The sequence below is a fragment of the Ictidomys tridecemlineatus genome, chromosome 6 (assembly GCF_052094955.1).
Source record: "Ictidomys tridecemlineatus isolate mIctTri1 chromosome 6, mIctTri1.hap1, whole genome shotgun sequence".
Classification (NCBI taxonomy): domain Eukaryota; kingdom Metazoa; phylum Chordata; class Mammalia; order Rodentia; family Sciuridae; genus Ictidomys; species Ictidomys tridecemlineatus.
The window spans coordinates 4,615,271-4,641,930 of NC_135482.1; the positions used below are offsets into that span (position 1 = coordinate 4,615,271).

General features: G+C 47.0%; 1 protein-coding gene across 9 annotated transcripts in view; it reads left to right on the top strand.

Annotated features, from left to right (window-relative positions):
- Nucleotides 1-26,660, top strand: part of Efcab6 (EF-hand calcium binding domain 6) — a 212,782-nt gene that overhangs the window by 91,258 nt on the left and 94,864 nt on the right. For 7 of the 9 annotated variants that reach the window (XM_078052585.1, XM_078052592.1, XM_078052584.1 and 4 more), the window contains 7 exons: nt 10,890-11,000; nt 12,114-12,222; nt 17,699-17,863; nt 21,498-21,557; nt 21,643-21,803; nt 23,825-23,995; nt 25,320-25,488. In XM_078052585.1, coding sequence (XP_077908711.1) covers nt 10,890-11,000; nt 12,114-12,222; nt 17,699-17,863; nt 21,498-21,557; nt 21,643-21,803; nt 23,825-23,995; nt 25,320-25,488 — 946 coding nt within the window. The remainder of the gene's footprint in view (nt 1-10,889; nt 11,001-12,113; nt 12,223-17,698; nt 17,864-21,497; nt 21,558-21,642; nt 21,804-23,824; nt 23,996-25,319; nt 25,489-26,660) is intronic. The other 2 variants (XM_078052589.1, XM_078052586.1) reach the window with 2 other exon arrangements.

The window sequence follows — 26,660 nt, forward strand, 5'->3', positions numbered from 1 at the left end:
AGGAGACAGACGCATGTCTGGGGAAATCACCAGACCAACAGGGGCCAGCGCAGGACCGCGAGGCAGACAAGTCAAGCTCACGGTCGGAGCAGCCATGCCGAGCTCAGGCCGGGCTCCGGGCCGCCACAGCTCTGTTCGCCTCTCCTTCTGCCTCGGTTTCCCATCGAGCTGGACTATCCCCCAGGGCAGTTTTCCTGCTGCAGAGTCACAGACGGCTCACAGTCTCCCAGGTTTTCTCCCAGTTCTTCTCATTCAGATGCCTGAGGGCTTCCTCACAGGGGCCCAGCTGCTGCACAGACCAGCCCCTGCCGCAGAGGGTTCTCTTGCTCTTCTTAAAGTCCACCAACACCTTGCCCAGGTCCTCAGGCAGGAGCTGGGCTATCTGCTTCACGGCTTCTGGGGCTTGTTAAGATGGTCATCTTGGGTCAGGGTAGCCACCGCTGCCGTCTGGTGCACGTGATCCGACAGGCTCTGGACTTTTCATTTCTCTGGACCCGGCCAGTCCATGGACTCTGCTGACTGCCCCATCAGCCACAGGAACTGCCTCCCCGTCATCTGAAGGGTCTGCTTTGCCATACCTTGAATTCTTATTTACATTTTGTCCCAATTTGTATTTCCTATTCTATCCAAGGACATTTCTTTGTAAGGTTCTATCTTTAATGGTCCATCCATTGTACTAAAATGTCCTTTTTATTTTCTGTTACACTTTTAGAGGATACATGTATTAAGTTCCCCATACTGTCACAGTGGCTTGGTTGCAACCTACTTCTTGGATTTAGATGGTGATTGTTAGGGTCTTAGGACTGATAGGGAGATCCTGCTGGATTCTACGAGGAAAGAACAGGCAGGGAACGAGAGCAGGAGGTAGAAGTAGTGGGGGCCGAGGTCGCCTGGCTGGGTGGGCCAGGCTGATGTGCAGGTGGGGCGGGGGGGACCCAGGGGCTGCCCAGAGAGGGCACCCTGAACTTCTTCCTACCTTTTACTAAGAGCATCATGAGATTCATCTAAATTTAGGCTTCACGTTTCTGTTACTTTTCCGTGAACTTACCAGGAGGAGTCCATGTTTACAGCTGGGCAAATTTTGTATGACTTTTAGTAACTTAAGAGTTCACTAAAAAAATCTATGATAAGGGCTGAGGAGTGGCTCAGCAATAGAGTGCCGCCTAGCACGTGCGAAGCGCTGGGTTCCATCCTCAGCACCGCATAAAAATAAAGACAAATAAGAATAAAGGTATTTTGTGTCCAACTACAACAAAAAAATCTATGATAAATATCCATAGCAGCTCTATTCATGACCGTCCCAAGCTGGAAGCAGCCCAGCAGTAACTCAGCAGGTGGGGGCCTGACCTGCACACCACCCAGCAGATGCCGGCCAGCACAGGAGGGTGTGGACCGGTGAGAGTGAGAGGAGAGGACAGCGAGGGGGCTCCAGGGACTGGGCAGGGAGAGTCCGCCCCAGGCCCTGCCCGCTTCCTTGCCAGCCCCCTCTGGTGCCAAAGACCTACATGATCCATCTGTGCCCTCTTACTCCTTGCTGCCGCCTCTGACGTGGCCATCTGTGAACGGGCGAGACTTTGGGAACAGCGGGACATGTGCACGCTGCTTCTCCCTCTCTGCTGAGGGGTCACTTGCCACAGTGGGTCTGCACTGGACTCCTGGAAGGGAAAGGTGGATGGGGAACCGTGCTGGGCCCTCCGCAGGGGTGACCACAGGAGGCAGTGCTGGGTGCTGGCACTGTCAGGAGTGAAATCTCAGCAGCCTCTTTGTGATCTGGGTTAGTTATGGTTACTCGTGGGCTTGCTAGTAGAAATATGTACTGTTTATAAATTGTGTTTACTGTGTTGATTATAAAAGCCACATGTGCTCAAAGTGGAACATATTGGAAAACCATAAAGAAAAAGTGATCTACCCATAACTGTTATAGCCGGAGATGGCTATTATTAATATTTTGATATTTATACTTCCTTCAGAATGTGAGTTTGTGTGTGTGTGTGTGTGTGAGTGAATGCACACACATTCACATACACTATGGTATGAGGTACCACATGAGACCATATGAGGTACACATTATGTTGTTTTCTCACAGAACATTATATCAGGAGTACTTTCATGTGCCACGATGGGCAAAAGGTGCGACTTATGAAGTCCAGGGGGAGAAATAGAGAATGTCCACGTGCTTCTGCCCTTTCCAATGCTTTATTCACTCAAATCACTCAATACCATTTCACTCTATAGGGTCTTTTTTTAAAACAAAATATTTCTTCTTAAGTTTTAGGTGGAAACAATATTTTTATTTTACATTTATGCGTTGCTGAGGATTGAACCCAGTGCCTTGTGCATGCTAGGTGAGCGCTCTGCCACTGAGCCACAACCCCAGCCCCTCTATAGGTTCTTCATCAACAGAAATGACAATCCTTAATGCTGGGCACTGCAATAGACATGATCAATTCACAGCAAACAATTCTAGATTAATTAATTCTAAGCACTGCGAACACACTTAATCTTGGAAGGCTAAAGACAGACTTCCCGCTGTGTGCTAAGTTCAAGTGTCAGGTCAAAAGTCTCAAGTCTTGGGCTCTCAGTCCAGCAGGTGCACACTCACTCAGACCACGGTGATCACATCAGGAACCAAGGCTTCTCCCGGGGTGGAGCTGACGGTGGGTCCTAGGGAGAAGTTGGGGCTCTCACCAGGTCAAGATGTGGCTGTAGAGTTTGAGAGCGGTGAAGAAAATGCAGAGGATCAGCAACCGATGAGAAGTGTTGGGATCCGCCCGGGTCCTCACCAGCCTGTCCAGCTCGGGGGCATCAGAGTCACCTGGCTGGATCCCCGTCCATCAGCTACCACCAGATTTCTCAGTGACATCATTTCCCTGGGGTTAACACATCTGTTCTGGGGGTCCCACCCTGATCTTCCCGCCTTCCCCTCTTTTCGGCAAGGAGAGCCTGCCAGAGGCTTCCCTCTGAGTTTGTCAGGGTTGGGGGAAGAGACTTGTTTGTGCCTGAGGGCCACACTGGAGGGCTCCTTTAGGTGCTCCAGGTGAGACTGCAGGTTTCAAACTGGAGTTTTTTAATTGGAGTTGCTTGGGCTCAGGCCTAAGGCCATCCTCATATCATGTCACTGAAAAATGTTTGAAATGAATTTTTGGTGGCCGCACAATGCTTTGTCAACAGAGAGGTTCATGAGGGTGCTTCGTGTCAGCCTTTAATATCGCTGTTTAAAAACCCTTGCTAATTTCATAAGCAAAGGTCAGTTTCTTATTGTCGCTTAGATTTGCATGTCCCCATTGCTATTGGGGTCGCGTGGTTTTCTTTTTTAAAAGTCAGATGTACTTCTCTAAATTGTTTGCTCGTGTTGTGTTCTTTGTCTATCTTCTGCTTTTAAAATCTGTTACCCCAGCTTCATTGAAGTGTACTTAATAGAAAATAAACTCATTTCTAAATGGGAGTTTAACGGGCTTTGGCAGTCAGGCGGGCATTTTTGCTATGCTGGCAATGGGAACCTGGGCCTCTGGTCACCGCTGACCTGCCCCCGTCACTGTCGTTATCAGAGGTGGGTTCCCGCAGACGTGCTGTTGGGCTGGACTCCTCTCCCGGGCCATCCGGTCAGGCCTCACCCTCGTGTTGCAGGCTCTGCTCTCCATTAGTTCCGCCCCGGCTGGTGGGCGTTGGGCTGGTTTGGGTTTGGGGCCAGCGTGGGAGATGCTCCTAGGAACACCCACGAACAGGTCTTGTGTGGACACGTGTTTCTGTGGCTTGTGGGCACATGTCTAGTGGTGCTGTCACCAGATTGTGTGGCGAGCATTCATTTACAAAGTGCCCGCGTGCCCTGCGCCTTGGCCCGCAGTGAGAAGGTGCCAGCGGCTCCACTGCCGGCCAGGTGCCCCCGTCTTCCGTTCTGGTGATGTGCGGACGGGTCTCCTTCGGGTGTTAGTTGCAGTTTGCTGATGATTTAACGGCACTGACCTGTTTTCATGTGATGTGGGCCTTTCATGTACCTTCCCCATGTGTTCTACTGGTGCATTCTAACTGTGGGTGACGGGGGAGTCACTGCCACATATTCGTACATGCACACGATGTGATTTGGCCCACTCAAGGCCACTTTGTCTTCCAGCTCTTGATTTGCCTTCTGCATAGTCTATTAGAGAGAATTTCACTGAACATTCTATTTGATTTATTGTGCCTTTCATTTCCAAGATTTCTGTCTTGGTTTCATTTCAATACCTCTATCTCTTTATTAAATTCTCATTAATATCCTGTATACTTCCTAAATTCATTTAGTTGTTTTTCTGTGTTCTCTCAGAATTTATTGATCATTTTTCTAATCATTCTTTTGATTTCTTAATCTGGCATTTCATCTACTTCAGTGTCTTTGGAGTCATTGCAGGTGAATGATTAACTTCGGGAGGATCCCGTTGTCTCGTTTTTTTCATACTTCTCGTATTCCTGTGTTGGGGTTTGTGCAGTCTGTTGGGATGGATTTTTGATTGGTGTCTTTCATTAATTTAAGGAATGTTCTTTCTATTCCTTATATGCTAATATATATTGAATTTTTAAAAATACTTTTCCAAATAAATTTTGATGAATAAATACGTTTTTCCTCCATTACCCTACTAATATGGTGAACTACGTTCGTTGATTTTTCAAAAGTCAAACCCACCTTTGTGTCTTAGGGTTAAGGTTCACTTGGTTGCACCTCATTATCCATTTTGTATATTGTTGGGTTTACTTGCTAAATTTTGTTAAGAATATTTTTGCATGTTTTTCCAGGAGTGATATTTGCCTAGTAGTGCCTTTTCTTATAAAATCTCTGGATTTGGGGTCAGAGTAACTCTGGTCTCAAAAAATGCCCTGAGGAATGTTTCCTTCCTGAACTCTGCCCCCAGACTGGCACTAATTTATTAAACGTGCAATTGAATCCACCTGAGAAGCCATGTGCCCTGGGACTTTTCTTTGGGGAAATATTTTAAGTCACAAGTTAAATTTTGAAAACACTAACATAGATCTATCCAAAATTTCTCCTCCTTTTTGGATCATTTTGGTAATTTGTGTTTTTCAAAATAATCCATTTCATCTTATTGCCAGATATATCAGCATAATGCTACTTGTAACATTCTCTCGTCATCTTTAAAAAAATCCACTTATTTTAGAGCAGCTTTACATTACCAGAATGACTGTGAAGGTAGCCTGTGGAGTTCTAGAGCACTCTCGGCTGACTCTATTGTTATTAACGTCTTTCATTACTGCACTTTCACAATTAATGAATCAGTATTAATATATGTGTCAACTAAGGCCCTTAAATTACTCATATTTCCTCAGTTTTTCTCTAAAATCTTTTGTTATTGTTGTTGTTATTATAGGACATTATTTTGGGATGCCCCATTACATTTTGGGATGCCCTTAGACTCCTCTTGATTATGACAGTTAATCAGGATCTGGTTGTTTAGTGACCTTGCAAGCTTTGAGGATTACTGGTTAGAAATTTTAAAGAATGTCTTTACTTTGGGATTTGGCTGATTAGACAGCAGTAGCGTGTCTTTTGTGAGAAAGGACACAGAGGTGAAGTGCATGGTCACCACATCACTCCAAAAGTGCTTGTTATCCGTATGACTTTTTGCTATTGACAGTAACCTTGATCACCTAGCTAAAGGTCATGTTCTTTCCAACTTAGGTTTATTATGTTATAAATGTGACTCTTTTGTGAAAGCATAAATTTAAATCTTTAAAAATCCATTCTGGGAGCTGGGGTTGTGGCTCAGTGGTAGAGTGCTCACCTAGCACATGTGAGGTGCACTGGGTTCAATCCTCAGCACCACATAAAAACAAATAAAATAAAGTTATTGTGTCCATCTACAACTTAAAATTTTTTAAATTATTATTATTATTTATTATTATTATATTCTGATAATCTCTATGTTTCAGTTGAAGAATATGGTATATTAACACTGAAAAGAATATTCAGATGTTTAGTTCGAATCTCCATTTATTCTCTGTTCCCTCGGTTTTTAAAAATTTTCTTTTGTTTTTTCTTTATTCTTTCCTCTTGCCTTCTTTTTAGATGATCTGAGTATCTTAAACATTCCATTTTAATTTTCTTGTTATTTTTAGGTATATTTCTTTGCATCATTCTTCGTTGTTGCTCTGAGGTTATAATATGCACTCCTACTTGTTCCAGTTTGCATAGAGCTGATCCTGTACCACTCACATAAAACAGAACCTGGGCAGGCATATAGGTCTGTTCTGCGCGCCATGCCATTCACACTCTGGATGTAGTGCCCGTGCAGAAACCCCACGAGACAATGTCAGTTGTAGATTCACAGGTGCGCTAAGAGATGGCAAAGAGTCCTTCCTCTTCTGGGACGTTTTCCATTCCAACCCTTTCTCCTTCCTTTCTGAGGAGCCAGGGCCTCCTTCTGCTGTCATTTCCCTTCAGCCTGAGGACTTCCCGGCCGAGCTGTTGGCGGCTAATGATGGGTCACCTTGTTTTTCTTTTTATTTAGAACGTCTAATTTCTTTTTCGTTGCTGAAGGATATTTTCTTGGACAGGAAGTCCATGGGTGACATTTCTTTCCTTCAGTGCTTTCTGGCATTGTCCCCACTGCTGGCCTTCCGTTGTTCTGGATGGAAACAATCGCTTCGGTTCCTGCTCCAGTGGGTGATGAGTCGTTCTTCTCTTGTAAATTCAAGATTCGCCTTTGAGGGCCGTGGCTGTGGCTCAGTGGTGGAGCACGTGCCTAGCACACACGAGGCTCTGTGTTCCATCCTTAGCACCACATATAAATAAATAAATAAAAGTATTGTGTCCATCTACAACTAAAAAAAGTTAGGAAAAAAAAAGAGTCACCTTTGAGTCTGACTTACAACTTAGCACTGATGCTGTGCCTTTGCATGGCTTTGTTGTGTGTGTCCTGCTGCTTGGTGTTTGTGTTGTGTCCTAAATTGTAGATATATATTTTTAATCAAATTTGGAAAAATTTGTCCTTCGTTTCTTTAAATATTTTTTCTTCCCCACTCTCTTTCTCCTCTCCTTCTGTGATTCCAGCTACACGTATATAAGACCCTCTGGTATTCTATAACATGTTTTTGAGTCTCAGATGAGATTTCCTATCTTTGGACTTATTATGAGCATATTTTCATTCATTTCATCAGGAACAGTTATTATCATTGCTTTTAAAATCCTTGTCTGTTAGTGTTAACATTGGGTTATCTCTGTTGATTTTCTTTTTCCCTTAGTGTATGCTCCATTTTTCTTGTTTATATTTGGAATGCATCTTAGAAATTTGGAATGATCAATTCAGGAGATAATAAATTTGGATGTCTTTCCTAATGAATGTAGTATATTTTGTTTTAGCCACTGTATTGGTTGGACTCAAACTGCACACTCTGTTTCTTTCGTGGCAGTCCTGATCTGAGTCAGCTCCTTTGTGCTTATCTGAGGTATTTGGAGTGTTTTCTGGGCATGTGAGCTTCAGGAGCCAGGCAGAAATGTGGTGAGACAGATGAAGGGATTCCTGTCTGGCTCTTTCCCTTCTAGGACTTTGTCCCTAGTGACCACGGGTAACCAGCAATTGGCCTTCAACTTTCCAGACCAGAAAGGCTTCTTTTTTAGTTCACTTTTTTGATGGTGCTCATGCCCCATCTCATGCTGCAGTACCAGCCTGAGGCTGGAAGGACTGAGAGAGACCCACCTCCCCTCTCCCAGCGTGGATTCCCACCAGCCTTTCCTGCTTCTCTTCACGGTGCAGCTGTTTTTGGTGTCAACCCAGAGTGCACCGTGATTACCTGCTGGAGAGTTGGTCCAATAGAATCTCATGCTACTGGAAGAAGTCAGGTTTTAGTATTTTCATATTAATTTCCAAAATAAACACTTTGTTTGATGATGTTAGTGGTTTATTGTGCATAGTTACAGTAGATAATGTTGTTTGGCTGTTTGATATTTCTGTTTTACAAACATTTTTTATTTTGATATGATTAAATAGTTTAGGGTTTCTTATTTAAGAATAAATTCCTTCCTATTCAAGTATCAAATAAGTATATACTTAGGTTTTCTTCTAGGTTTTTTTGTGTCACAGTTTTAAATTTAACTTTTAATCCATTTTAATTTACTTTAATATCTGGTACCAAGGGAAGATCTCATTTGGTATTTTTCCCAAAAAGAAAGGCAATTTGGTAAGCAATATATTGATGCTGATTCTATTTTTAATAGTAGCCATAATGTTCCTATAATAGGAAATTAATTTCCAACTTGCTGAAATTTAGGATGGAAATTAATATTGTCAAATTACATCAAAGTTTGGGAAAGAAAAACTGTGTAACAAGGAAACATTTTTTTGTGTGTGAATAGTAGCACACCAAACCCAGGACCCTTGTCTAGCTGTCCTTGTCTCCGTGCCCGACAAATCCACTCGTCGGTCTCCTTCTCACTGCCATGAACACGTGCTAGAAGTAGGAGTGATGACCTCTGCCCACCATTAGCTGCTCTGATCATGATCAGTAACAGCACTTTGGAAGGGTCAGGGGCTGTGTTCTGGATCCTGAATGGTGGGTGATGACCAGGAGGGAGACGGTGGGTGAGTCCAAAGGCACTGTTGTGAGGGTCAGGGAGGAACGAGCGAGGCTGGTTTCAGATCTGACTACGCACCACAAGGGGGATGGGAAAGGACTGGGGATGTGGCAGTGGCACAGGAAGCCCATGGAGGGTCCAGGAGAGGGAGGAGCAGACCCCTTTTGAGGAGCTGCAAGGGCCATGTGCTGGTGCAGACAGCAGCGGGTGCCGCGGGGAGGCTAGAGGCCAGCAGGGCCAAGCCTCGCAGGCTTGAAGTTCCAGGACAGGTGTTGCCCCAGGAGCGGTGGAGAGGCACGGGATGATTTTAAGCAAGGGGGTCATCTGATCAGATCTTCATTTCAAAAAGTTCTGGCTGGCAGGAATATGGAGTAAGACAGGAGCATTGGAGAGAGGCAGGACAAGCACAGGGAGACTAGTTAGGAGATGGTTGCAAAACCCCGTGTTAGAGAAGACCGGCGCTCGGTGCTGTGTGGTGGACGGACAGCTGGCCGGCTGCCCATGGAACAGTCCAGACTGAGTCTCCGGCTCCTTGCTTTGTTTCCCACCGTCCCTTTTCACTTGCTGGCAGATCAGTTCTTCTTCCTGAAGGAAACACGGGCAGACCTGGCCTTCCCAGGTGGTCTTGATCATGCCAAGACCTCCGTTTAGAAGTGCGGCAGCCTGAGTCGTGGCACTCACTCCCGTGGGCAGGATTTCATGTGGGCTGTGCTCCTGCCACTGTGAGGGCATTGCAGGCGAGAGCAAAGGGGCACGATGGCAGCTTCCCCTTGTCCACCTTGCACAGGAGGGAGAGGAAGAAGACGGGCGCGAGTTCTTAGATGGCACCACCCAGGGCCTGGGCCCAGCGAGAGTCTAAAGTACTTTTTTCCAACCAAGCCTTGGCCGGCTTTGGATTTCACATTTAATGAAGGCAAGCGCATCTCCTTCCCAGCTGACTGATCCACGCTGGCAGCTCCCCTTTCACTTGCAAGATTTCTAGGTGGACATACATCACTATCCTAATCGTAGGGGATACGTGTCAAGATCCTTGAGAGGAACTGTCACTATGCAACGGCTCACTCTGTTCCCGGCACAGGGGAAGCCAATTGGTCCAGAGGTGAGGGGGTGGAACTGTATCGCGATGAGCTGGTTACTGGACCCTCCCTGAGGGGGCCATCTTGCCAGGAGCTGCCTTAGGGACGGTGGCTATAGGAGGTGGGTGATCACAGGCTGGTGGACACCTACTCACGGGTGGAAGTTCGAGGACAGGTGTTGTCCGAGGAGCGGTGGAGAGGCCCGGGATGATTTTAAGCAAGGGGTCGTCCAGCCTGCAAGGAGGAGAAGCCTGCTGCTTTTTCTATATCCCTTGTCCTCCTCCTCCTCCGGGGCCCACTGCTCCGCTCTCTTACAGGTGAGAACAGAGGATGGAGAAGGAGCCCCTTGCCTGTCAGCCAGCCGGAAGGGACGGAGTGGGAGTTGACTCGGGCCTTTCTGAACCCTGCCCCGGCTCCTGCTGTTGCTCCTGCTGGCCTCCTGTGACTCCAGAAACACTGGTCCCTGAGTCATGGGAACATACTGATTTTGGAAATTTGTTTTTGAGCCGTTTTCCAATTATTTGTTCCTGCTGAGACTTTATCTGCACAGCTTTTCTGCTGCTGCCTCCTGGCTTCATCCACCTGAATTTATGATCTTAATGTTTGGCAGTTGAGAAGCCCCGTCCCCACTCACAGGGCTGGAATCCGGGAGTCGCAGGGCCCTGGGGGAGCTCTGGGGGAAATCCATTTCCCATTTTGTGGCTTCTGCAGGCCGCCTGCTCCTCGGCCCTTTCCTCCCTCTCCCAGCCACCAGTGCCACATCCTCTCCTGGCTGCAGCTCTCTCGATTTTTAAGAACTCATGTGATTCGCTGGCACCCCCTAACTGAGGGGACTCCTCCCCCCAAGGTTCACCCTTGTCACGTGGGTGTGTGAGGTAAGGTGTGTGAGGTAAGGTGAGGTGTCTACAGATCCGAGGGTCAGGACATGAGCACCTAGGGGCCTACTGACCACAGCCACCGAATGAGCCTGAAACAAAGTGGGCCTTAGAATTTAACCAGTTCCCCTCTTTCCTTCCTGGCATGTGCCACCACCAACAGACACGGAGACAGAGAGCGTGGGGGCGGGATCTGTTTGTTTTTTACTTACTTTAAAAAAATCAATTTGTAGTACTCTTTTACTAAATGATTTTGTTTACCTTGGGTTTGAAATGTCATCTAAATTCATTGCTTCCATTTTCAATTCAATATTAAGCATCTAATCTGTGTGGTATTATAGAAAAAATGTTTAATATTTTTGCTTTCTTTTAATCTAGATTTGGACTTAAAACCACTAGTAAAATCAATTGGAAACATTTTTTAGCATCATTTAATGAGCCTCAGGAGTTCGAAGTCAGTTATATGGTTTCCTCAAAAAAACCAAGTAGGTATGTGAAAAAGGAAACTTTAAGTTTGGTTACACAAATCATAATATGTAAAAGGTTGGAGGACATCTGAGTGATTCTTTTTCCATTTCTTGAATGACCAGTTAGTCTCCATTGAATAATTATCAACTCTTACATACCGATTATTTTTCATACATTTTTCTTATTTAAAACACTTTGAACTATGAGCTTGGTATAATTAAGATTCCAGTTTCTCGTTGGGAGAAGTAAGACCTGAAGAGGCGGTGAGCGAGTCTCGTGCTTGGGCGGGGGTGGCGAGGGACCCCGCCTCCCGTGGCGCCCCGAGCTCTGGGTGTGCCCTCGAGTCCCATGGAAGGGGACAGTGCTGACGGTGTCCAGCACTGTGAGGCACAGGTGTCCTGGGTCCTGGCGTGTCTGCGTCCCTCTCAGATGTGTTGTGACTTCAGCTCACACAACCGCACAGACGGGGGGTGGGGGGCACAGAAATGTGCAAGGGAGGACTTACCAGGGTGTTTTGGAACTTAGACGCTCGTTCTCAGGAGTCCTTTGCTTCTGCATTCTGTATGGATCCCCCCATGAAGCTTGAGAGAAAACCCAGGCTTCCTGATGTCACATGGGCACCCAGAGCACTGTACTCTGTTGTAAAGCAAAATGTTCCACACAGCAATGCCCGTTTCCCTGGGTCCCTTCCCTGTCTGAGGTCTCTTTAGTATTTAGTGACTGCCCTGGTCATCAGCCTTCCGGTTACTCGGAGCCCCTTCCTGCTCCTGGGATGCCACTCTGTGAGTCCCTGGTATCTGGGTGAGTGAGCTATGACATGCTGTCTATGGCAGGTCTCGGGGCCATCTGTGGTCTCTCTCCTGGTCTTTGTTGAAGTCAGAATCACAGATTTGCAAGGTGGCTGACCAGCATGGGGGCAGGGCAAGGGTATGGTGCCACTAATGGATGCTGAGAGGATCACACCCACAGCAGCTGAGTGACAGTGGGACGACACAAGCACTTTCCACTTCTGGCAAGAGTCGTCTACAAAGAAAGTATTATTATAGTTGTTGTGACGTGCTTGCTTTTTGCATTAAGAAAGGACAAAGTTCAAGAATATAATCTTTCTCCTGTTTCTCTCCTAATCCATTATAGCCTTGGCTCAAGAAACCAACCTCAGAAGGAAAATATTGTCACCAAATTATTTAGACACGGTGAAGACAGCTACATGGCGTTGAAGAAAGCGTTACTGATAATCAACACTGTAAGATTTGAAACCCTTCTCATTGAAAAGCTCATTGTTTCTAAGAAAGCTAACACTCAGAGCAAGACCAATAAAAACTCTGTATTCACCCATTTATCCATCCAGCGAACGTTTTTGAGCTCCTGCTGTATGCTGGGGCATGCAGGACTCAGCTCAAAAGCTGAGCCTTGCTTGTTTGGTGCAGAGAGCCCAGGGCCATCAGCAGGGAGAGGGCGGCAGGGCCACCAGGAATGGTGGGACTTGCATCAACCATGCAGCTACCACATACCCCCACTTGCTGGAGCGCCCACCCTGACCTAAAGGCCACCAGCTCAGCCACGTGGTGCCCGCAGCAGGGCCGGTTCCTAGCTGCCCAGTCGCTGTTGACTTTCTGACCGTGCTGGGCGAGGGCCACGCTGTGGATTGGCCGCTGGCTTTCTCTTGCTGTGAACTTCAGTCCGTTCACCGTAACGTTTATTTGAGAAAGCAGCGCTTCCCTCGTTGGTTATTTATTTGTCCCGACCGGCAGGACACATCAATGTGGGCAGCGAACCTAGATGGGGAGGAATGAAGGGACAAGAGACACGAAGGGTGACAGCAAGACAAAAGTTCTGATCAAGCTGCAAACTTTTATTGTTCACACAGGGGTATTTATGGGCTGGGGATGGGGGGAGCTCTCTTATCGGCAGTTGCTAGAAGTCTTCACAAGGTGAGATAGCGCAGGATGTCTCAGGGAGACAGATGGCCGCAGGGTGTCTCCCAGGCGAGATGTCTCCTAGGGGGCTGTTTCTTGTAACTGTCAGGCTATTCTTTGAAGGAGAACTCCCTTTTGGTCCCTGGCATTTATTAAGCATTTTTGGTAACGGAGTCTCTAGTAAATGACAAGTAGGGTGAATTTCTTGTCCTTAGACTCCAGTGGGACCCTGTACCAAAGCTTCCTTACTAGAGCATCACTTGGCATCGCATTCCCGGGTGCTGACCAGGGGAAGGTGCAAGCTCTAGGGCTCACGCGGGGAGCCCACCCTGCCTGGCCTGGCCCCAAGGCTGGCGGTGTGCCCGCTGTCAGTCTAGGCTGCCGTCACTTGGGGTTTCCATTCCCACTTGGATTCAGAGGCGTGGGCTCGGTGCTTCTGGGGTGTCTTACCTACTTTAAGCACAGCTGTGAGATGTGCTCCAAGCCCCCTCCCCTCAGATGCTGAGGTCCCCACGGCCAGATGCTGCTCCCTGATGGCCCCACCAGCAGCGCCTCCCAGCCATTGGTCATTTTGTGAACACGGTGGGTCAAGGGTACTTACACAACCTGTATACAGCCAGGTGCACGCCACTCTGTGTGTCTGCCATCCACCAAAATGGTGTGAAGCAGCGTGTGTTTATAGGCCACTTCCCCTGTTACGTAGTTGAACTTATAAATCGGGCACAGTGAAAGATCAATAACGACAAATGATAAAAAGATAATTAATATGCTGCCATAAAAGTTATGTGAATGCACTCTCTCTTGCTCTCTCTCTCTCTCTCTTTCAATACTTTCTTGTACCATGTAGTACTGACCAGCTGACCAAGGATAAAAGTGAAGCCAGGTACAGGGAGATGACTGTAATCCTTGGGACTGTGTGACTGGCCTCTCTGAGTGAATAATATTGAGCACCTACTGTGTGTCCGCCCTGTCTAAAGCGATTGGCAGGTACACACTTGGTCCTCTCACTACCGTGTGACGTGGACATTATCATCTCCATTTGACAGGCAAGGAGAGGGAGCTGGGGCTGGGGCTAGCCTGAGCCACCTGGCTAGTAGAGCAGGGTTTCCAACCAGGCTGCCTGGCCCCACGCAGGCTCAGGACGAGCCTCCTGGGTAAGAGGGCAGAGGCTGTGGTGTGTGCGCCCACCTCAGGTCCAGTTACTCCACTGAAGCAGTCATTTATGGAGTTTCATTTTTGGTAGGCATAACGCTGACCACTGCAGACACCGGGTGGTGTCAAAGTCAGGGCTGCACTGCCCACCAGAGGCCAGCCAGCACACTGGGAAGTGAGCTGAGTGCCGCAGGCCCCACATGCACAGGGGGCTGAGCAGCTGGGTGGATGGCACAGAGCTGCTGCCATTGACAAGCTCACCCCTAGACTCGCACAGGCAGCAATGACGGTCACACCCCCTGAAGTCATGCTGTGAGGAGTTTCTGACCGGCATGTCCCCCTCCATTTTTCTTGGTCTTGGCCATGGAAAGGACTGGATAAGGAGGAGAGCAGGGAAGGGAGCCAGGAGTAAGCAGGCTGGACACTCCCGCTACAGAGAGGACTGCAGAATAGCTGAAGAAAGGCTGCCTCAGGTCGCCCTGAGTGGGCGTCCCTCCCACTTGCTGTGTGTGCTCCCTGCAGACTCTGCTGCCCTCCTGCAAGTGGCCCTGGGCATCGCGACCACTCGCCTTTCAGTCAGGCTTGGCTCATTTCCTATGGCCACGTGCAGTGTGCATCCTGCCTCCTCACCCACGCTTCCTCCTCCTGGTATTATTATTATTATTATTATTAGTGCTGGGGACTGAACCCAGCACCTTGTGCTTGCAAGGCAAGCTCTCTACCAACTGAGCTATATCCCCAGCCCCTCCTGGTATTATTTATTGGTGACATGATTTCATTATTAGAAAGCCCGAAAGACTCTTCCCTCAAATGATACAATTAATACTAGAATTTGATTCACTGGAATCAAGATCAGTACACAAAGACGGATAAATTTCTAGACAATTGTAATAAATAATTAGAAAAAGAAGAATTTTTAAAGTATTGCTAAAACTTTTTAAAAAAAAATACCTATAAATATATCTTAACAATGAAAGTGCAAATTCTCTACATTGAAGAATACAAAGGTTGCTTTTAGAAATAACACCTGTCCTTCACGAACCCTCAAAAGCATGGAAGGAACACTTCCCCCTGCATTCCAAGGACAATGTGACTCCAAGACTGAATTCCCACAGGGGTGTCACGAGAAAAAATGCAGATGAGCATCCTTCCTGACTTGGTTGCATTCTCAACCAAAAATAGTGAGTCAAATCCAGCCATGTCACAAGCATTGGATGCTATGAACATGTGGGACTTATCCCTGCACTGCCAGGTTGGTTTAACTTCCCCCAAATCAATGAACATAAGACACAATATGAATAGAGTGAAGGCTGAAACCATATAATCATCTCAGTAGATGGAGAAACGATATCTAAAAACTCCAACACCTGTTCAAGATAAAACTTTCAACAAACTTGAAACAGAAGAGAAAATTTCTTAACCCAATAAAGGTCATTCATGGCAAACCCTTAGCTAACAGCATAGTGATGATAACAACGGAATGCTTTCCTCCTACGGTCAGGAACCACACAGGGATGCCAGCCTTTGCCACTTCTATTCAGCATCGTGCTACAGTTCTCTACAGTCCAGTCAGGAAAGGAAAAGAAAGAGAGGCATCCAGATTGGAAAGGAAGAAATGAAACTAGCTTTATTCTAAGATAATGTGATTGTATCTGTAGAAAATTCTAAGGCAGAGAGAGGGAGGGAGAGAGAGAGAGAACTAATAGCATTCACAAAGGTTATAAGATTAATATACAAGATTATATTTTTGTAAGCTAGCAATGAACAATCTGAAAATGAACTTCAGAAAACAATTCCATTCTAATAGCATCAAAAGAATAAAATTCCCAGGAATAAATTAACCAAAGAAGTGCCAGAATTGTACACTGAAAATTATAAAACACTTAGAAGAAATTAAAGGAGTTGTAAATAAAGAGACATTCCATATTCGTGGATTGGAGGACTCAACATTACTGAGATTCAGTTCTCTCCAAATTCATCTATGTATTCAGTACAAATGCTATCAAGGTCCAACTGGCTCTTTTATTTTTACAGTTAAAAAAAAAAGATCTTAAAACTTACATGAAAATACAAAGATCATGGAATTGCCCAAACAATCTTGGAAAAGAAGAATGAAATTATATTACTTAATCCCCCTGATTTTGAATTCTAGAATAAAGCTACAGTAATAAAGATTTTGGAATTGGCATAAGGATAGACATATAGATCAGTGGAACAAAATTGAGAACCCATAAATACTTATCAGTTCACTTTTTGACAAATCTAATGGGGAAAAGGATTTCAAAATGCTGCTGAGAAAATTGAATATTCATTTTAAAAAGTTGATAAGGATGAGGAGACACTGGAACACTCCCACACTGTTGTGGGGCATGTGACCACCATGGAAAACAGCTTCTTTAAAAATCGAACCTAATTTACCATTTGACCCAGCAATTCCACACCTAGGTCTAGGCCAAGAGAAATCAAAAAATCTAAGTCCACACAAACACATCGCAAATATTCATAGCAACATTGTTCATAATTTTCAAGCTGAAAATAATCCAAATGGTGGTCCGATGGTGACCAGATATTAAAAGATATTGTAATACTAATTGGGAATAAAAAGGAACAAAGTGCTCGAGCATGCTGTAGCATGGACAGGCCCAGCCACACTGGACTACTTGAAAGAAGCCAGACAGAGAGACCACATGTTCATTGTATGGTTCTGTCTACAGAACCAATCGCACAGAGAAAGAAAACAGTTGTTGCCTCAAGCTGTGTGGAAGTAGGGAATGGAGTAAATGTACTTCTTCTGGGGCGGTGACAAGGTCCTACCATTAGTGGTGACGATTACACAGAAATTATTAAAAGTTGCCACGATCCCTTATTTGGGCATAAAACTTGATTATCTCTCCCAAGCCAAAAACTAAGCATGTATATATATTCCCTGATTTAATTTACCCTAGAGGAACTTATTTCCTTTTCAGATTTGGGTCTCTCTTAGTAAGCACTTTCCATGTCAGTTGTGTTGCATTGATATTCACAGCATCTCTCTGTGAGAGGTAGGGGTTCTTTCCCCTCTTTCCAGTAAACAGGACCTCTCAATTTTCATATTTAATTTACTTGTTGACAATTTTTAATTCTGGGTGAAGAAATGTGCCTCAGAGTATCTTGCTCATAACATGTTCTTTGTGTGGCGTGGCCAAAAGTGATCTCGCTAAGTAATCGTCCACTGATGTAATTGATGAGGTTGGTCATACTCAGAACAAGCATAATTAATATTCTTAGTAAATTGGCAAGTTGAAATTGAACTGCCGGGAAGTTCTGAGCCACCAGGTGGGTGTTGGGAGGACCCTTAACACCGTGGACACCCCTGGGAAGGGGGTCAGCCTGTGTCCCAGAGAGGGGCCTCATCCCTCGCCTGGCCGTCTCCTGCCCACCTGGTAGAGAACACGTAGGCAGGGTACTGGGAAGGTTCTGGTACCCCCAGGCGCCTGCTCTTGCACATGTGTGACATCATGGTCCTCAATGGAGGTATTCTCATTTCAAATCATAATGCTATTTGGTCAAAGCTCATTCTGTACCAAATTATGCTAAATATATATAATACTTTTCCTTCCTTTTCTGTCTTTTTCTTTTTTTAAATTCCCTTGTGTACATACTCGTGCTCAGAAGCGTAAGGTAAAGATGACAGGGGAAGAATTGCGACACATCCTAAATTGCGTAACTGTAAACTTAAGTGATTCAGAATTCAAAGAACTGATGCAGATCCTGGACCCCGGGGGCACTGGGTCAGTCAGCACCAGCTCCTTCATCGACCTGCTAGAGAACCCCGAGGTAAGTTTCCTAATGACTTCGCTTCTGCTTTTCTCTTTATGGCAGGAAATTCAGTAAAATAAAAGATGCAGATGAAATGTGGTTTGAGTCAATTAACGACTTCACATTTTCAACTGAATTAATTTTCATTGTGAGAGTTCACAAGTCATTTGATTTAACTTTTACTTTCCAAATCTCATCAAAGGACAATATTTGACACTTCTGAAAACCCCTCTGCGGACAGCACTGTGCTTGTGACCGTGCCTTGGGGGGGTGTTTGTGACAACCACACCATGCGGCTCACCTTTTAAGAAAGCGCTGCTTATTACCTCTAGTGACTGACGCTTGCTTTCAGTATCTGTTTCTTTTGCATGGAGAGTTGACATTTTATTATTATAACTGCATCTGTAACCTTGATAGCTATTAGCATTTAACATTTTGAGACTTTTTAAAGAAACAGATTAGTTTCAGATAATGCAAAAAAGGATAGGCTTTAGCATTTCTTGCTGCAATGTTTGTTGAAGATGACTTTTAACAGGTACAAATTAGCTTCTGATTTTAGATTTAAGAAGCTGCATGGCTATTTGTCTACATCAAACTGTCACAGAAAAAGAGATGACTCCAGAGAAGGGTCCCAGAAGTTTCCAGAGGTAGGGGGAACTTGACTCAGGACCAGAGGGGTTCTTGGCACATGTGACAGAAAAGAATTTCGGCATGCACCATGCAAAGTCAGAGATAGAGGTTTATTTAGGAAGTAGATACACACTGAAGGGAGAGTGTGGGCTACAGAGAATGAGAAGCCTCACCTGGGGTGGGGGCTCCACTTTTATAGATGGGCTGTAGTTAGAGGCCGGACTGGAGGTGGAGCCAGGGTGGAGCTGGGCAATCCTGCACCAGTCTTCCCTGAGCTTGCAGGTCAGGGGTGTGTTGCTCAGGTTCACAACTGTGCTTTCTGCATCTTAGTGGCTTGTGGGTGTTTCCTTTAAGACTCAGTCTCTCTCCTTATCCTAAATCCCTATCTCAAACCAGTCACATCCAGAGTTGCACCTTTGCCTCAGATATGACGTTTCTATTGAAGGGATTTCACTGGGGTGCCTGGCTTTGGAGACAGGGTTGAAAGCTTTTGACCAATGCCTGCTGTATCCTGTTCTGGTGGCTTCTGGGTAGGATGCAGTTAACATCATGAATGAGTCCTTCCCCCTGTTGTGGGTTCACACCATGGTCTTGCAGAGTTGGGTGCACACCCATTGGTTAGCAATGGGCAGTTTATTACAGGGAACGCCTCATGTTTAATTCCCTTCTCTTGGTACCTCTAGAAATTGCCACCAACATGGTGGAGACAGTGTCGGTGGGTCATGCTAGGGAGCTCACTGACAATATCCAAAAATACAAAGATGAAAATGATGATAAAGTCCCGGATCCCAACACACTTCCCTCCACTCTGAGTGTGTGAGCCTATTTTGCAAAAGATGGTTAAACTCATAGTTATGTGATCCTGCAGCCTATTTCGTCAACTTCACTTTATGATGAGCTCATATAGACATGATTAATTTGCATATATAAATCATAGGGTCTGATACCTATCTATTTAAACATGAACGTCTACTGACGTATTTTCTAGGAAGTGTGGGAAGGCTGACAGGGCAGACAGGGAAGAGTGCCTTGCGTGCTGCCCTGCGAAGGGCTGGGGTGAACCTGTGCCCAGGCAGCGTCTGTAACGAGGGACCTGTAACTGTGCCTCGGCTTGGTTCACTGCTGGTGCCTCGGAGCGGGACCAGCTCGGGGCAGGGTGTCTGGGCAGGGGTGGGGAGTGGCTCGGCCTGCCTTCAGCTCAGCCTCCTCCACCTAGGAGCTGTGAGGGCAGGAGCGCTCCACCTCCCCCAGACTCCTGTCTGCCTCAGAAAAGCAAGGTTGGCAACAGTCGCACCTTGTAGGGCTGTGAGGGAAATTCAGCAGACAACTCACAGACTGTTTAGACTCTAGTTACATTAAGCTTCAGCCCTTTAAAGCCATGATTTCCTGAGTGCCCCCTTGGTAAGGCCATGTCATGTCCAACCCAGGCCCCTTGGTCCTTCCTTGGCCCTAACTCCAAAGTCCCTTCCAAGTGTGGAAATGGACCCTGCTGGAGATGGACCTGCGTCAGCTCTTGGGTGTCCTCACGTCTGGACGTCACAGCAGTCCTATGCCGTGTGGGCCGGACACTCCCTGCAGGAGGGGTGGTAGCCTTGCTCAGTAGAAACCCGATCAGGTCAGCCATGCTCACACCCCTCTTTTGGCTTTCGGGGGCTCTGGGGATAAAGCAGAACTTCCAGAAAAGGCTGGTGAGGAGCCTGTGTGGCCCTGCCTTGGGCTCCCCCAGGTGGCCCTCCCAGGCCGCAGCACTGGGGCTCCTTCCTGCTCCTCCTCCCTGGTGGACCACCTCCAGAGCCCAGCGTGCCCAGCACTGGCTCAGGACCCTCCTGATGCCTCTGGCCACGCCCCATCCTCCAGTTACAGACCTTGGGCAGCCCCTGCTCCCGTGGTGGCCACTGAGCATACTGTGGCCTTCCGGTTACTACTGCCCAGGTACCACAGGGCGTGGCCTCCTGGTCATTGGCTGAATGAGTGGAGGAGAGAAGTTAGAAAGCAGAGGTGTGCAAGCGGGGAAGCGAACAGCACCACGGACCTCAGCTCGGGGCTCGTCTTCCCGCCACGCTTCGTCCTGCTCCTCTGTCCTCCAATCCTGTGTGCACGAGGGCACACACACATTTTCTTTTTTTAAAAAAATAGCTTATTGAGGTATAACTGATATTTTTAAAGCTGCACATATGTAGTATATACATTTTTGGTGAGTTTGGATAAAAATTTTCGTGTTATACTTAATTCTATTTAAAAACAGGATCACATAATCAGTGACGCTTTAGCCTGAGTTTTTTTCATTAATACACTGTTAACATTTAACATCAAGAAAACTCTGCTATCTAATTTTCAAAGATGCTGAACTTCCTGTTATCCTCTAGATGTCCTCTTCTGTCTTTCCCTTTGGCCGATTTTCCGGCATCTGCTCTCCGACATCCCTCTAAGATCAGTGCTTGAGTTTAAGATGCTGGAGACAGAAGTGTGGAGAAAATAGCACGTAAGAGACTGTGCTTTATTTTACTCACCACTTTAATGACTTTGAAGAGGCGCGTATGGAGAGAGCGCAAGATGCAGAGCGTCCAGCCGCCCCCATCTCTCCGGCGGCAGACAAGGCCAGCCCTGAGGCTGTAAGTCATCAGACTGGGGTCTGACCCACGGGTGCCGTGGTCCAGCTCCTTCCAGACACCTCCCGTCAGCCTCACTCGCAGCTTTCTGACCCCTAGCCAGTGCTGGCCTTGGCCCCTTTCTCGTTTTGCCATCTTGACACACAAGAACACCATCTCATTATTTGCCTTTATTTAATTTCTAGATGATGGGTTTTCATGTTTATCGTATGCTTAAATAAACAAGTGAAAATTAGACACTATCCCCATTTTCATATGGCAACCGGAGGGCAAACTGACCTGCTTCAGGTCTCAGAGCTGGGGGCCAACTGAGGCAGAGCTAAAGTTCAAGTCCAAGACTAAGTCCTTCTGCCTACAAAGCCCTACTGCCTTCCTGAATGGCTTTTACTTGTCGGCTTTCTCTTTCCACCTAGACAAGAAGAACGTTGCCCTGTGCAGAGTCCAAGATGCCACTCCACCTGGCCTGGAATTCGGTAAGCAGCACTGGCCTTAGGGTCCCTTCCTGTGTGGTCTGGTGCACAAGGAGTCGCTTTGTGAATATGCTTGCTTCTCTGTCAGGTGGAAGAAATGGTTCAGGAGGCGATCACTAGACATCTGCAAGCTTTCTATGACACGCTGCAGTCCTATGACCTCAGAGACACAGGGACCATCAGTCGAAGTAATTTCAAGAAAATCATGCACACTTTCTGCCCATTTTTAACAAATGAACATTTAACAAAGTAAGTTTTTTGTTTACAAAATTAATTCACTTCATGGCTTTCATTGTCTCACAAATCCAAATATTTAATGTTGTTTTGCAATGCTAATAGCTTAAGTTAATGATAGCTATCATTGATCAAGTCCTTCCTAAGCACTGGTCATCAGCTAAGGGTTCAACGTACATTAGGATTCAGACCTGACCATAGTCGTGTGGGGAGGCTAGGCTCACCCCTCTCATAGGTGGAGAAAACACAGGCCTAGGGGGTGGACCTTAAGCCCAGGTCACCGGTAAGTTTGGAGCCTCGGTTGGTCTGGCTCTCTAGCCACCCAGATCTTTTTGTTGTTTTTGCCAAGCAAATATTATGCTTTAGTCTTTTGTAGTATCTTGTAAGATGCGAGATTTCGTCTGAACCTCCTGTGTCGTAGTCACTTCAGTTAAACTGGCTGAGTTTGCAGGTCCGAGCATCACTGAGAGTCACTCACGGTCTTAAAAATTCCTCAAAGGAATTTCATCCTATGGAGCGTGTCTGTCATTCTTTGCTGTCCAAGAAATTAAAACTGAGGTATTTAAAAAGAGTCATCGTGGAAAACACACATACTTGTATTTCCATGCAGGCTCAGGGTCAAAATAATGATTTGTGGGTGTCAGTATAGTGACGGGAATCGTGGCAGGTATGACTGAAGAGCCCAGTTAGAAGTGCTGTTAGGAACTGAGTCACTCTCTGAAAACCTATTCCTAGCTCCTATTTAGACTCCCCCACAACCTTAGGGGCGCTGGGAAACAGGCCACATTCCCGGGGGTCACACAGCTGTGGCCTCGGCAGGGCTCCCCAGGAGGCAGGAGGGGAGCAGTGTGGAAAGGCAGTCGATGCCTTGGGGTCAACAAGAAATAGTCTTGGCCTCGCTGATGCCCAGAGGTGTCCTCAGAGAGCACCTGGCAAGCTCCTGTCTGGCACCCTCAGTTCTGCCTCACAGAGCTCGCAGCCAGCTCAGAGTGCCCGGCCTGGACCTCACCCACCGCGGATGCCTTGCGGGTCTTCATGAATCTGTGGAAGTTTATTTTGGTCCTTAGGCTTCACTGAGTTTGCAACAATGCATAAGTTCACAATTAGAAAAATATTTAGCAAAATATTGAAGAAGAAATCAACCCTAGGACTGGGTGAAGGGTGGGTGGTGCCACTAACTGACAGAGCACTGGCCTACCCATGCACCACGAAAACAGAAAGAAAGAGAAACCAGTCCCACTAGACTAGTGGTTTTCTACATTTTCTAAAATATTTTCATATGCTAAAATTCCAATATAAGTACTTAAATGAGAAAAAAATTCTTTCTTTACACCTCTTGTGTCTTTATTGTGGTAGACTTTATATGCAATAAGCTCCACATATTTAAAGAATATCATTTGATGAAATTCCTCATGTGTCCACATTCAGGAAGCCACCACAGGGTATTAATCAAGACATCAAACTTGAAATCTTTCTTGTGCCTTTGTGCAATGCATTATTCCCTCTCCCCCTCCCAAACACTGACCTGCTGTTACTGTAGATTGTTTTGCATTCTCTAGGACTTCATGTAATGGGAGAACGCAGGATTCTCTTCTTTGATCTGAAATTATTGACTCAGCATAATGATGTTCAGACTCATTCTTATGGTACATATATCAACCGTTTGGTCTCTTTTTTTTTTTTTTTTTTTTTGCTAAATAGTATTCCATTTTACTGGCACGGCCTCCTCAGTTTGGGAACCATTTATCTGTTGATGGACATGTTTGGTGTCCAGTTTGGGGTATTATAAATAAGCAGTGTGCCTTGTACAACTCTTTGTGTAGACATAGATTTTTATTTCTCTTGGATAACTGCCTAGGAGTAGAATGGCTAGTTCCTCTGATAACTGTATATTCAGTTGGCAAACTGTCTCCCAAAGTGGCCACACTGCTGCACACACCGAGAGCAGAGGTGAAGGCTGTAGTTACCATGTGCCCGTCATGCTGGGTGTGTTGATTGAAGCCATTCTAATGGCGTGCCCTGTTCTCCACTCTCAGACTCAGCAGTAAGTTTCAGGACACAGTTTCAGGAAGAATCCTGTACAAGAAATTTCTGGCATGTGTTGGAATTAAGGACCTGCCCACTATGCCTCCCATTTGTGTTTCCAAGGACAAGTCAAGTGAACATTTCCAGAAAGAGCAGCAGCCGCTGCCGGATCTTTCAGAGAGGTAAAGAAAGGGAAGCCACGGTGGAGTAGGCGTTAGTAGCTGTTTGTTGGCTAAATGAGTATTTTAATAGTTTATAATTTAAATAAGAAAGATGCTGCCCGTACACACAGAGATGAGAGTCGGTGAATTTTAGGGAGTGGTTGAAACCACCTATGAACTTTAGGAATGCAAGTGCAGTGGTCCCAGGTCGCGCCTCCAGTTCTCCTGCACCGCACCTGGTGGCCAGCCTGGGTCAGGGCCTGGGACTCACCTCCCTGAGAGGCTCCAGGCTGTGCTCTTCCCTCTCCACGCTCACGTCCGCTCTCCTCCAGAGACCGAGATTCCTCACCACCGTCATAGTTACTGCAAAACGCACCAGCCAGCCAGCTACTGCTCTCTAACGTGGATGGTGGAAATATTTAAATGATTGCCAAATTGAATTGTAACCATAAAACACACTTAGTAAATCTATAAAAAGCGGGACTGATGAATATTCTAGTTCTTCATTTTGAAAAATCAGCCTTGGTCTAATGAAAAGATATTCTTTTAGCTTGCTTGTTCTTAGCTTGTCATAAATCATGGGAAAGGGAGAACTCCGGAACTCCGCGGGCTCACATCCCTGTAAAAATGTTCTCAAGTGTAGAGCAATGGGAATATTTTAATGATATGATAACGAAATTTGAATGTCTGACTTTTCAATAGTGGCTTTATAAACGAGCAGAGAGATGGCATTTTAAGAGAAAGGTTGGATATTCTGTGGGGGTCGGCTTCTGAACGCCCTGCGAGGAGCGATGGCAATTAAGCATTGCGTGAAGTCAGACTTTGCCGGAGCTTTGGAAGCTGGGGGAGCAGAGCAGGAGTGGACGTTTCTGCCCACGACTGTCTTGTCCCCTTCTGGAGAGAGAGCAGGGGCAGCAGTTATCTTCCCTGCACACACAAAATCACACCTCCCGGATCCAGTCAGTCTGCAGATCACGCGGCTCCCTTTCCTTCCATTGGCCCTTGGTGATTCCTTGGTCTACTAACCACAAAATGACCTACTTCTCCCATTTGAAGTCTTATGTTGGGCCCAGTTCATTAAAAAGTCCCTCACGGGCACCAGGCCCACACCATTTTCACGAAGCTCAGAGCGCATCTGGGTCAGCCCGAGGACGACAGCCCCGCCCCCCGTCCTGCCCACTGCAGCACGTTCCAGAGCTCAGGGGTCTGGGCAGCCGCACTTTGCTGAGCATCTGTGTCCTCACTTGGAAGTGGGGACTGCGGTCCTCCCTGCTGTTGTGGGGCAAAGAGAGGACGGGCCAGACCCGCGGGATGCGCCCATCTGAACATCCGCTTGTGCTTTTAGAACCAAGCCCCCCGAGGGTACAACCACCGAGACCAAGAACGTGACCCAGGAGGAAGTCTTTGAAAAACTCAAAACCTGTGTCCGGGGGCAGGACCCCGTGTTCAGGCAACGGTTTCTGGAGGTCAGCCAGGAGCCTGCGGGGAAGATGGACCTGTGTGACTTCAGGAAGGTAGGAGAAGGGGTCTGCTGTGCCACTGTCCCTGCAGAGCCAGGGGCTTCCCGGTGCCAGCACACTTCACCAGGGCAGAGCCCAGTCTCCAGTGTGCTGTAGACTGGGACAGAGCAAAGCCGTTGCTGGTCACCTCCCAGAGTTCAGAAGGACTCTGTGGCAATCCCCTCCTAGAATACTTCCAACAGGGGTGTGGCCAGCTTCTGATGAACTTTTAAAACAAGAAAGTCTGTTACCTTGCCTGGCTGTCTCCTGCAGACGGGGACCATGCCTCATGGGCGGGGTGGGGTGGGCACACAAAGCCGCTCAGGCCCCACCTGCCAGGGAACGATCCCCACGATGCTGTGATAACAGATCTGGGGGTTGTTTCTCTAGAAAATTGAAAGAAAAAAAAAACCACCCAGCCTGGCAGTGAAATTCGGAGGTGCAGAGGGCCGGCCTGCTGTGCTCACGGGAACTCGAGCCTCTGCTACAGAGGCTCAGCCTGGAGGCTCGGCACAGCTCCCAGGAGTTAATGTAAACCCTTGCTTCAGATTCCTGTCTGCCCCTCCAGGGGCTCAGCTCTCAGCTGTTTTGAAGAAAAGCATTTTGGTCAACATGTTGCCGCGTCCATGGGGACAAGTGTGGAAGGCAGTGGAACGTGTCTCCAAGAAGGGGTTGGCTCCACCAGTGGCCGCTGTTCTCCTGGTGCCTGTCCCATGCCAGGCACAGTAATAGGCTCTTTCTGGGTCTTATTTCTGAGCCCCATGGAGCTCATTCAGCTCATTTCCTGGATGGACAAGATGGGGCAGGGCTCAGGGCGCCCACAGGGTAGGGAGCTATGGAGATGGTCCCCACATTCCTCCTCCCCAAACAGAGCAAAGCCAAAGATGGGCTTTTGTGAGCACCAGGGGGGACAAGGGGATCCGACTCCAGAGGTGCTAGACGTAGGGGAGGGGGAGGAGGAAGTCAAGTGGTTCCCCGGGTCCTGGCTTGGGGGATCGGGGGGGATACTGAGTGACGACGTAGCGGGAGCAGATACAGGGAGTCTGGGGGCATTGCAGGAGTTTCACAGGGCGCCAGGCACCTAGTCTCACTGCTCCCCTGCCCCACCCCTGCAGGGCCCTGTTCCAGGTCCTGGCCCTAAGGCACAGCACTGGGACTCGGAGTTCACCCACAGGCGCACTGGGGCC